This window comes from Erpetoichthys calabaricus, chromosome 3 (genome assembly GCF_900747795.2).
Source record: "Erpetoichthys calabaricus chromosome 3, fErpCal1.3, whole genome shotgun sequence".
Lineage (NCBI taxonomy): Eukaryota > Metazoa > Chordata > Cladistia > Polypteriformes > Polypteridae > Erpetoichthys > Erpetoichthys calabaricus.
This window is the reverse complement of record NC_041396.2, coordinates 68,318,599-68,331,725: the sequence shown is the minus strand read 5'-3', so window position 1 is coordinate 68,331,725 and position 13,127 is coordinate 68,318,599. Positions and strand designations below refer to the sequence as shown.

The following is a 13,127-nucleotide window of genomic DNA, read 5'->3' as shown; positions in this document are numbered from 1 at the left end:
AACCGGAGTCCTCCAGCTCTGCCTCCTCTAAAGAAGACATGCTGGTGGGATTGAGAAGATCCTCAAAGTATTCCTTCCACCGGACATTAACGTCTACAGTTGAAGTCAGCAGGGCCCCATCTCCACTGTACACAGTGTTGGTGGAGCACCATTTTACCCTCTTGAGGCGTCTGACGGTTTGCCAGAACCTTCTTGGTGCCGACCGAAAGTCATTTTCCATGGCTTCCCCAAACTCCTCCCATGCCCAGGTTTTTGCCTCAGCAACAGCCGATGGCACCACACGCTTGGCCCGATGGTACCCCTCAGCTGCCTCTGGAGTCCCACAGGTCAACCAGACCCGGTAGGACTCTTTCTTCAACTTGAGAGCCTCACGAATCTTAGGTGTCCAACACCGGGTTCGTAGATTGCCGCCATGAGGGGCATCGACAACCTTGCTGCCACAGCTCCACTCTGCTACCACAGCTCCGTTCTGCTGCTTCGACAATGGAGGCTCGAAACATGGCCCATTCAGACTCAATGTCCTTCGCCTCCCTCAGAATAAGGTTGAAGTTCTGCCGGAGGTGGCAGTTAAAGATCTTTCTGACCGGTTCCTACACCAGATGTTCCCAGTAGACCCTCATTATACATTTGGGTCTGCCTGGTCTGTCCGGCAACCTCTCCAGCCATCAGATCCAACTTACCACCAGGTGGTGATCAGTTGACAGCTCAGCCCCTCTCTTCACCCGAGTGTCCAAGACATAAGGTCGCAGATCCGATGACACGATTACAAAGTCGATCATCGAGCTGCAACCTCGGGTATCCTGGCGCCAAGTGCACTTATGGACACCCTTATGCTCGAACATGGTGTTCGTTATGGAAAATCCATGGCCAGCACAGAAGTCCAACAACTGAACACCACTCGAGTTTAGATTAGAGAGGTCGTTCCTCCCAATCACACCTCTCCAGGTTTCACTGTCGTTGCCGATGTGAACATTAAAGTCTCCCAGCAGGACGATAGAGTCCCCAGGGGCTGCACCTCACAGTGTTTCTTCCAAGGACTCCAAGAAGGCCGGGTACACGAACTGTCGTTCAGCGCATAAGCGCAAACAACAGTAAGAGTCCTTCCCCCAACTCGAAGGTGCAGGGAAGCAACCCTCTCGTCCAACAGGGAGAACCCCAATGTACAGCCCTCGAATTGGAGGGCCATAAGCAAGCCCACCCCTGCCCGCCGCCTTTCACCCACAGCAACTCCAGAGTGGAACAAAGTCCAGCCTCTCTCAAGAGGAATGGTTCCAGAGCCCAGACCGTGCGTAGAGGCGAGCCCGACTATATCTAGCCGGTACCTCTCAACCTCACGCAACAGTTCGGGCTCCTTCCCCACCATGGAGGTAACATTCCATGTCCCAAGAGCCAGTTTTGGCAACCGAGGGTCGGAACGCCAGAGTTCCTGCCTTTGGCCACCACCCATGTCGCATTGCACCCGACCCTTATGGCCTCTCTTGCAGGTGTTGGGCCCACAAGAGAGCGGAACCACGTTGCTCCTTCGGGATGAGCCCGGCCGGGCCACGTGGTCAAAGGTCCAGCCACCAGGATCCAGGGTGGGGCCCAGGGTACCCTTTCCTGGGTAAGGGAAACACCAATCCTTAGTTTAAAGCAATATGGGGTCTCAGGATCAAGTTAGTCTGGATCTTCGCCTATGGACCAAGTGAAGGTAATTCCATGCCAGGCCAGGGGATGGCAGGGTGCACTAAACCTTCTTCTGTTGTTTCTGCAGTCCAAACATGGGAAAACCTACCTGATTCAACCTGCATGACATAATTTCCAGTTCCGGCACCCAGAAGAATCTCACTTCCGGTTCGGGTACCCAGAAGAATGTAACTTCTGGTTCTGACATGTCATTTCCAATCCTAGCCTTTAAAGACTCCATGTTTTCATTAACAACAACAAACAACATTTATTTATATAGCACATTTACATACAAGCAACGTCAGTTCAGTTGTGGACTCCAACCTATGCACATCAGTGCTATTTTCATACCCTTTTTGTATCCAGGGATATTATACGGGTGGCTGCCCCAAACTTTTTTGAGTGTGTCAAGTCTGTTTATTTCACAATGGCGTAGTCAGCAAGATGATGACTTTCTTGTTGAACTGGAAGTCGAACCTAAAGAAAGACTCAACACACCAACGAAACCTACAACCAAAGAAGGTTGAATCAGGTAGGTTTTCGTGTGTTTGGACTGCAAAGACAACAGAAGAAGGTTTAGTGCACACCACCACTCACTGGCCTGGCGTGGAATTACCTTCACTTGGTCCATACAGCTTCTTCCTACTCACACATGTGTGACAACGCTAATACCTAACAGCTAGGTTAATCACCAGGTAATTATTACATGAGTTACCAACTGCTGAGAAAGCATTGCAAACAGCTAGCAGTACATTTTTGTCTACATGGAGTTAGGTTTATAAAACTGGACAGAAAAAAAAGAGTCATATGTTTCTTCAGTTCATTATGTTCTGGTCACTTGGGGAATTTGAGAAACTGAGAGTCTGCGGCATCATAGACAGCTAAAAAGAGAGGAGCGACCTGATCTGTGAGCCTGGAGGTACGGCAAACATGTGGAAATATCAAAGACTTGACCTAATGCAAGGTAATTAACTATACAACTGACTATTTGCTGTTTGCTATATGAGATTAACATTGTTTCTCTGATTAGAAATCACAAAGAAAGAGATTACCAAGTACCAGGAAATCAGGAAGAAATAGCTCACAAAATGTACAAATTCCTTACGGGAATATTCTACTTCAAATGACAAACTGAAAATATTAGGAAAATTTTCTCAGGCCATGGAATGAGCATTCGAGGATAATTGTGAGGCAGACAAAGGGGCAGTATGTAGACCTTTCTACATTAGAAGTGTGCTGGCCCACACTATTACGAAGATGGACTTTGTCATAACAAAAAACTTCAGTTATCTCTTCTTCCTGTCCAGTATCATATGTACACAGCCTCTCCTGGCAATAAAAGATTCATCCTGCCCTGGATGAAATGCCAGCAGAAAAAAATAAATAAAAAGAGTCATTTTTTTAAGCTGTAATGGAAAATCTGCATTCGTCTTGGCATTGAGGCCCCAGAACTAATTGTTCAGAAAAATAATTATCAATAGATAACACAGCCTTTCAAATAACAGCAGAAAGCAGCACACTGATTTTTTTTAAATGTCCGCTCAATAGTGTTTCATAATCATGTACTGAAAAGTATCCTAGCAAACTACAGCTGGTTTAGAAGCAATTATAAACACTAAATCTTTCACAGAATATTCTGCCAGTCACATATGATTCACTTCTGCTCATCTAGACAGGCTATAAAAATTTAAATTGGATATAAATGAAAAAGGATTCTGGTATATTTATAGCAGGTTATATTTTTTCCAACTGAAAGTAAGCAACAGCCAGGATCTTAAAAATTGAAGTAAAATGTGTCTCACATTTGTTCAGATTAATAGCAACAATTTAACATGCACTTTGTGAATGATTCTCACATAAGGTAAAGAGTTTTAAGAAATAAGACATGGAAAGTTCTTATTATTATCAGCAGGGGAAACAAACAAACAGCAGAAAACAAATAATGGAATTATTTGATCCAATTCTTATTTACATCTATAGAACGATACAAAGGTGTCATCAAGCAAATCAATTACGCATTTTTTTCTGAATGCAATCCTCTGAGTAACTCCTAACTCGGATAGGTAACTTTATATTTTCTCGGCTATAAATGCATGCAGTCATTCATCCATTATTCAGCCAAGCCAGTCGATCACAGGGCACACTCACATGTACACACATGCTTTTAGGTTGTGGGAGAAACAACTAAATACTTTGAGGAAATCCTACATACGCAAGGAGAGGACACACAAAGTCCACATGGGCAATGCTCATAGCTGGGAGTATACAGCTGTGAGGCAGCAGTGCTAACTACACCATCTTTGTTTTTAAACACTTTATAGTTCTCTTTTTTTATGATGTTTATGAGCTGATGCTGATGGCACTGAAAAAACATAGTTGTGTAAAACATACTTTTTTGATCAGTACTGTGTACTCAGAAAGTAACATCAGCAGGCTGGACTGAGAATTCTCTGCAAAATTTGATGGAAATAAAAGTTGACAAATAAAAGCAAAAAGTATGTCATAAGTGCTGACATTTAGAAAAAAATTCCAAAAGGTCATGTACATTTTGGCATAGATCTGCACAAATTTGAATCAAATACTGTAGATATGCAGCAGGCAAATTGTACCATATGATCCTACTCTTTCAATCCCTTCAATAACTTCAGTGCAACTCATCAGGGACTCAGATCAGACCCTGACAAACATCCTGCTAATTGCAAATCTGAGACAAGCTAAGAATATTTAAATGAATGCTCCTGAATGCTGAAGATTCAATTTTGTCAAATAAATTAGTCTATGTACAATATAGACGCCTGATTGGTAAAGATACATATCACTTTAAAATGACAAAATTAATATTGTATAATAATTAATGAAATAGAAATAAATATATTAACACAAACTAATGAAATAATGTTATTTGTAACATACAGAAAAAGAGTAGTCCAAAAAATATACAAAGTACCAGGTTGCAGCTTAAAGGAAATAAATTCAGCTGATCTTTGTAACCTTGATCAATTAACTTGATGAGAAAAATTTCTTTAATTCTCTTCAATAATTCAAGTGAAAATAATCAGTTGCACATATGTAATTAAAAATGCTTAAAGTTGCTGAGATCCATTGTGTCATCAGGTATCTTCTCACGAAAGCCACCATCATATTATACAAGACTAGTCATTTAGCCCGTTACAATAACGGGCGCTAGAACAGTAGTGCATAAACATTAGTAGGAACAGTCTATATTAAATGGCAAGGGACTTTGACCTCATTCTTTTTGTTGGTCGTATTTTTCTTTCTTTCAGCCTTTCTTTTGTTGATGTTTACTTGCTGACTGTTCTTCGTGGGCTGCCGCCGTGTATTGTGTGTCTTTAATTTTCTGTGACAGTAATACTGTCTTGTACGTCTGCTGGCTTGTATGTCCGTAATATACCTTTAATTTTCTCTGGTGGTAATACAGGCGTCCGTGTCGGTAATATGCCTTTAATCTCCTCTGACAGTAATACTGGCTTGTATGCGGCTGTAATGTGAGTCACTGTATTGTGTACCTTTAATTTCCTCTCGCAGTAATACTGGTTTGTATTTCCGTACAACGCCTCTAACTTTCTCTGACAGTAATATCGTGTATCACACCGTGCCCCGCGCATGCACACTTCACCAGAAGACACACACACACACAGACACCTGGACGCACACAGGGATTTTATTAAAGAGGATGCCAAACATAACAACTGCAGTTGCTGATCTTGCTACCCAAGTATGTCAATTTATTTTTATATGTTATTTACCCTCATTTAGTTTGCAATGATGGTTGAGAAAAAAAAAATCTGAAGCTTTCATGCAGAATGAAGAGAAGAAAAGTTATTTGTCAATAGAAGCCAATAGTGACCAATACTGTACAATAGTAAACAATTTAAAAAAATGTCCATGGGAGGAAAAAAATGTCATGTTACTTTATGTGTTGCATAATCTACAAGTCAATTATCCAGTTGTATGCTCAAAACATGGAAAACGCGTGCATTTTTTGCTAAAATATTGTTAAACAGATACTTCCAGAAAAATGAGCGTACACCATAAACAGGGAACACAACTTTGAGAACTGACTTTTGGAACTGAAGATAAAACTGACCTAAAAATGAGGGGGACAAGTGGATCTGGCATAATGTGTAAAATTGATTTATACCTTACATCAATGATTCCCACTGTGGCTGCAGGTTTTTGTTCCAACCAACTTCCGTTTTTCATTGGACTCTTAGCCTAATTAAGTGAGTCATTATTTCCCAGTTTCTGTGTTTTGGAGTCAATGTAGAAATTACAAACTAAGGTTTGTAATTTTTATTAAAATGTAATAAGCAGTCTGTGGTGGGTTGGCACCCTGCCCAGGATTGATTCCAGCCTTGTGCCCTGTGTTGGCTGGGATTGGCTCCAGCAGACCCCTGTGACCCTGTGTTCGGATTCAGCTGGTTGGAAAATGGATGGATGTAATAAGCAGTTATATTTCAACCTAATTTTAATTTTGCTTTTCCAAGTGTTCTGGTTATTTAATTGATTATTTACTAATTAGCAGGTCTGACACTTTCATCATCCTGGGTCTCTGCTGTGCTGCTTGTTAATTGTCACTATTAGGGTTAAATGAAGGGAGCAAACTACACAGGAAAAGGGGAAAACAAAAAAAGAGAATTAAGCATTTATAGCTTTAGAAAAAAACAGAAATATTTCTAAATGTCTTATAAATGTAAAAACCGTTCTGAATACAGAATAAGAGAAGAGTAAAAAAGACCAGCTATTTAAATGAGATCAGTTGTTATCGATGATTATCACAGATTGTGAATCTGGTTGAAACAAAAACCTGCAGCCACACTGGGTCCCCAGGACCAAGCCTGGGAACCACTGCCTTACATGATAGGCTCCAACACGCTGTGTAAGGTTCAGAAAAATTGACAGAAAAATATGTGAAAATTTTGTGATCATGTTGGAAAATTGGTTCTTACTGATCATGCTCAATCTATGAAGACATGAAAGGCAGCATAGAATACTGAACACCAATTAAAGAACTCTATTTGAAAACATTTAGAAAATGAAAGCACAGACAGTTGTGAAAAGAAAGCTCTGTACATTTCGTCCACCGTTATGTACTGTCTAAAACAATAGTTCAAAATAAAAAAGGTGTTTTCAGCATACAGCTGGATATATGACATGTGAATTATGTGACAAAAAGATAATTATATTCAACAGGACGCCTCCGGGAGAAACTGTTCTGCAAAAAGCTGGCGAGGGCAAATATATCACTACATTGTACTGCAGGGAGTTGCATCTTCACAATATCATAAACTGTTAAATCTCTATTCTGCATGGAAAGATTAAAGGTTTTTTCGTGCCCATTGCGAGAAACTACATGGGATATGTAACATATTAAAAAGTAGCTTTTCAGTGGAGTATGTGTTTAAGTTTAAAAAAAGTGAAATTCTCTCTCTTCGATGAACTTTTCAAGAATATATTAGAATTTGACAAGAATTCGTTAATGTAGTCATCTCTTTACTGGACTCTTGCTGCTCTTTTAATAAATATGAGGAATCACTTAGGGTTTTTTTTTGTTTCATAGCTATGTGTGGACAGGGGAAGGATGGTGTGTGTTTTTTAGGTTATTGGATTTTTAATTAGATGTTTTCATTTTTTCATTTGCACAAAATGAACACTCAACAATATAGGAGCATCTCGGAGATTGTCTCAAAAAATGTATGTCCTTGCCTGTCTAAACAAGCAAGAACTGTAAATGATGCTGACATAGTAGAATATTTTCTGAAACAATTCCATAACATCTGTGGGGAGATAAAAAACAGTAATTTCCCAATATGAAGCTTTTGAATCTCATTTTGGACCTATCATTATTTCAAACTAATATGAAGAAAGAAAGAAAGAAAGAAAGAAAGAAAGAAAGAAAGAAAGAAAGAAAGAAAGAAAGAAAGAAAGAAAGAAAGAAAGAAAGAAAGAAAGAAAGAAAGAAAGAAAGAATTCTGCTTCTACTACATTACAAGAATTGCCACACACGATGCTAAGATTTAAAGTATCTTTGGCTGTTCTGGCAACCATCTGAAATACATAAAACTGCTATGGAATTTATGGTCAAAAATAGAGCCTTACTTTTAGGGAAGCAGAAGTCAAACACAAAAAAAGAAGAAAAAACTAAAATAAATATATACATAAATGATGATAAATATCATACTTTCAAACTTACAGTACAAGTATATACATTATGTTTCGTTAAAATATGCAGGCAATCTTTTTTATGAAGGTGGAAACAGGAAATATGAAAAGAGGCAGATTAACAATGGCAATACACTATGCAGGGTTCAGAAAAAATGAACAGAAAAATATGTTCTGTTTATTTGGAGTTATGAACACAGCAATGTATTGTATATAAGTTTAATTTCAAGCACTTATATTTTAAATTTCGTTTAACTGAAAATCTTATACTGGAACAAAATTTTATTTCATGACAATTTGCATGAGCAAATGAAGACCCGTATTCACTGTAGTATTTAATAGAGCTTTTATAGATTTTCTGATATTGTGGGAAAATCGGTTCTTACTGATTATGCTGAAACTAGGAAGACATGCAGGGCAGCATGGAATATTGAACACCAATTAAAGAACTCACTGAAAACACTGGAAAATAAAAGCACAGGCAGTTGTGAAAAGAACTTCCTCCCACATCATATACTGTATAAATCAATAATTCAAAATAAAAAAGATGTTTTCAGCATACAGTAGAATAAAGTAAAGTAAAAGGAGCCGCCTCACTCCATTTGAGGAGCCAGAGTCGGGAAGAAGAAGGACAAAGCTTTTGAGGGAGGATTGAAAGCAGAAAGACTGTGAATTGGAAAGGAAGGTAGGAAGGAAAGAAGAAGGGACTGTGTAGTGCTTTGTTGTGCTGACCTGTGGGAGCAAAGAAAAAGTGCTCCACCACTGGAATAAAGTGTGTTGTGTGCTGGAACTTGCGTCTCTATATATATAATTTTTTTTTAATTTAGGGGGAAAAAAGCTTTAAAATGTCTTGATAAAAAACAAATGTATCAAAATACTGTCAAGTCAAACTCTGAGGGTACATTGATTCAGGTAGCTTCCATTATGTATTCAGATTTATTTTTAGTCATCTTCCATTGTTACATTCTTATCCTTAATGAAGTGCATCCTGTACAAGTAACTACAAAAAATAAAAGTAATGCATGTATAAATTGAATGAATAGAGATGGTGGGCCACTGCTAGAACAGATTTAGTGCGTCATGATGAGTGGTATCTCTGTATTTAGGGCAAGTGGAGTACCGTCCTCCATCTCCAAGCACCTGCTGCTGGGCAAAAATTTAAAAAATAGCAAAACGTCTACTGAGGCTGGTTGATATTGTCCACAGCTCTACCATTCTAGCCTGGAGTCTCCTGCCATACTGCTGTTGGCAAGTTGTAGACTCTTTTTTAGAATTACTTGGAAGGTGTATCTTTTTTTGAATATCCCTTCAAAATCCAAATATCTTACAAGCCTACTATAAATACCACATTTTCAAATAAGTGAATAAAGCACAATGTTTAATACATTTAAAAAAATATACTCTTTAACAAAAATGATCAAAGTGCTGAAAAGCATTAATGATAATACTGCATTGCTACATGCCAAAAAGAATAAAACAAATACATGAATAAATACATTCTGAAATCGGATTCAAGTCAGAGTCAAAGGGCAGCACTGGGTGCAAGGTGAGAAAAGATAAAATATTTCTGCTTAAAAAATTTAAATATGTAACTGCTAGTCATCTAAATGACCAGCAACTAAAAACTTTGCGTCAGATTTGCTGCATAAGAAATAGTTCCCCACATAATTGACCTTGCTCTAGTAAAAAGAAGTGAACTACTGACTGTAATACTTGCTTAAGAATCATAGATTTCTGCCTAAAAAAAGAACAGTGCTTTGGAAAAGTCAAAATGTGAAGAAAATTCTTACATACCTTTCTCTAAAGAGATTATTTTCTTCCAGTTCTTTTTCTTCCTGTGTCTTTACTTGTCCCCTCTCCTGTAATCTGCGTATCCGTTCCTCAGGACTAACCATTAGTACCACCACTAGGTCTGGTTTTAACAGATCAGTTGGCCATTGGTATACCTTGGAATATAGGCTGGGTAAATTCTCTTTCTCTCCAACTACTTCAGTAGCAATCGCGTAAGCTGTAGTGCTGGGCCAGTATCTATTGTAGCAAGCAAGACATAAAATAAAATTCTATTATAAGTTCTGAGATATGTATGATGAGATATATACTATGTCAGTTTAAAAGACTAATATGAAGGCAAAAAGGACTGATAACGTTCTGTGCAAGGGGATTTCCCCTGGTGCTCTCAAGCTAGCCTATACATATAATCCTTCGCGTATGCTGTCCATAAAAAAGAAACATATGGAAAATTATAATTTCATTCTTCAAAAGTTACAGCTTACTGCTGAACATATGGGCGCAGGGTCATCTCCTTATCTGTTTAAATAGGATTGCTAAACTGTGCATCACTCACTCCAAGGTTTTATGACAAGTGCACATTATTGATATACAGTATATATAATACTTCCATGTATGTAGCTGCTGCTTTGCAGTACACAGTCTGGTGCAATAGACCACATTCCCCTTTTGAGGATTGCTGTCTAAGACATAGGCTGATGTCATCAGGCAGTACGCAGCTTTCTTCAGGTGTTTCGACTCTCAACTGCTACACCTTCTATCTGGTGGGCCAGCAGTGATGGCCAAATCACTTCCAATCGGCTCCTGACTTCCAGCATGCCTCCTCCCTTCTAAACCATAACCAAAAAGCAGCCCTTTCTGCAGCCAGCCCCAACCTCCAGGCTGAATATATGCACTTTTCCATGGAGGTATAAAATGTCATTCCGAATTGACATTTGATTTCCACAAAGATTCCATCCACTAAAAATTAAAAACCAATACGATTTGATTAGTAACTTATAGACATGTCCATCTAAAAAGAAAGATGTTGTGTTTCTAATCTCAAGTGCAGAATTCAGAATTATTATAAAGTATGACATTGCGTCTAATAAAGATAAGAAAGAATATACTCGACTTATGCATTTGAATATCCCAGAACTGCCCTGATAACCGTCCATTTTGTTAGGAGTAATGCCACAGCGGTCAAATAATTCACACCTCAGATGCAGAACATGTAGACTTTTTTACCAAGTAACATCTCTTGAGGTATCTCTGTCATTATGAATGTGTGAGTATTGAAGGCTCTCAGTAGGGATACAGTAGTCAGGACCCTTTTGAGAATTTCTCTGATCATTTCAAACTATCCTATATTCTCTGAATAGTTAGGTGTATATACACAAAAATAGTCAGTATTCCTTAAGCTTGAAGTAACACTGTGGTGATTGGCAAAATGCTGACTGCACTGATTATTTTCATAGCATTTTCATTTCTGCTCATGATCTCAAGAATGCAAGACAGGCAGACCATCTCCTAAAATTCTCAGTTGTTTTCCTTTCCTTGACAGTTTTAGCTGCCAATGTCTAGTCAGAGCTGTCCTGATCATGCAATTTATTCAAATGGAATTCATCTGATTCTCAGTTTTTGATTGTCACCTGAAAAAATCCAGAAGGAACCAGTCCTGTATAGGACCTGACTTACCAGAGTTCACTCACACACAAGTCTACTGCATTAATCCCAAATCAAACAATATAATATAACAACACCATCCGTTTTACACTATTTTGCCAATAACTTTCTATTCAAATTTTGTACCTACTTATTAAATGTGTATAAATTTAGCATTAAATGTTGTAGTGCTTAAAGTGAAAAAGGGACATTCGTACAGTGTACAGCAGTTCTTTTCATTCCACATGATGAACATCATTTAATAGAAGCATATCTTGAATCAGCAGCTTGTATTTTGGAGGAAAAGATGGCTGAATTAATGAAACAATGGACCAGCACTAAACAACTGACAGCAGCACTGGAAGATAGGAGGACAGAATTAGAATAGCTCAAATGATGACTCATGATGTACTCTAGTCGTTGTGAGTCCAGTCATATAGCTAATGTCACATCCATTGCTAGCGCATCTGTTGAATGCTATGAACAGGAAAACTTGAAAACAAAAAAACAAATACCCACAGGCGATTTATACCAAATAATGTGGTGTAACCTTTCATTCTTGAAAATCAGCATAAGAGAAATAAGCATGTTTTCAAAGAAGTTCCTTTCATCAGCATGGAAGCTCATTGCATAAATGTGCTAATTACAGTGGCACAAAATTGTCAGTGTCTTTCCCCTTCAAACTCATGGGATAAGCCACACTGCAGTTTTAAAATAAGCATATATAAACTTCTCAAAAAAACTTAAAGGAACACTTTGAATACACATCAGATTTCAATGGGAAAAAAAATCATGCTGGATATCTATACCGATATGGACTGGATAATGTGTTAGGAATGAAAGGATGCCACATCGTTTGATAAATAATAAATTATCAACCTACAGAGGGCTGAATTCAAAGACACCCCAAAAATCAAGTTATAATCCATTTTGCTGAAATTTCATTGCAGCAACTCAGAATCGTACTCAGTAGTTTGTATGGCCCCCACGTGCTTGTATGCATGCCTGACAACATCGGGGCAAGCTCCTAATGAGACAACGGATGGTGTCCTGGGGAATCTCCTTCCAGATCTGGACCAGGGCGTCACTGAGCTCCTTAACAGTCTGAGGTGCAACCTGGTGGCGTCAGATGGTCCGAAACATAATGTCCCAGAGGTGTTCTATTGGATTTAAGTCAGACGAGCATGGGGGCCAGTCAATGGTATCAATTCCTTCATCATCCATGAACTACCTGCATACTCTCGTCACATGAGGCTGTGCATTTTCGTGCACAAGGAGGAACCCAGGACCCACTGCACCAGCATAAGGTCTGACAATGGCTCCAAGGATTTCATCCTAATACCTAATGGTAGTCAAGGTGCCGTTGTCTAGCCTGTAGAGGTCTGTGTGTCCCTCCATGGATATGCCTCCCCAGACCATCACTGACCCACCAACAAACTGGTCATGCTGAACATTGTTACAGGCAGCATAATGTTCTCCACAGCTTCTCCAGACCCTTTCACGTCTGTCACATGTGCTCAGGGTGAACCTGCTCTCATCTGTGAAAAGCACAGGGTGCCAGTGGTGGAACTGCCAATTCTGGTATTCTTTGGCAAATGGCAGTTGAGCTCTATGGTGCCGGGCAGTGAGCAAAGGGCCCACTAGAAGATGTCGGGCCATCAGGCTACCCACATGAAGTCTGTTTCTGATAGTTTGGTCAAAGATATTTACACCAGTGGCCTGCAGGAGGTTATTTTGTAGGGCTCTGGCAGTGCTCTTCCTGTTCCTCCTTGCCCAAAGGAGCAGATACCGGCCCTGCTAATGGGTTAAGGACCGTCTACGGCCCTGTCCAGCTCTCCTAGAGTAAC

At 39.3% G+C, this 13,127-nt stretch overlaps 1 protein-coding gene across 1 annotated transcript in view; it reads right to left on the bottom strand.

The window, feature by feature from the left end:
• cmpk2 (cytidine monophosphate (UMP-CMP) kinase 2, mitochondrial) overlaps positions 1-13,127 on the bottom strand; it is a 42,127-nt gene that overhangs the window by 15,994 nt on the left and 13,006 nt on the right. Inside the window, exon 4 of the mRNA XM_028796904.2 lies at positions 9,643-9,876. Within this exon, the coding sequence (XP_028652737.1) occupies positions 9,643-9,876 (234 nt within the window). The remainder of the gene's footprint in view (positions 1-9,642; positions 9,877-13,127) is intronic.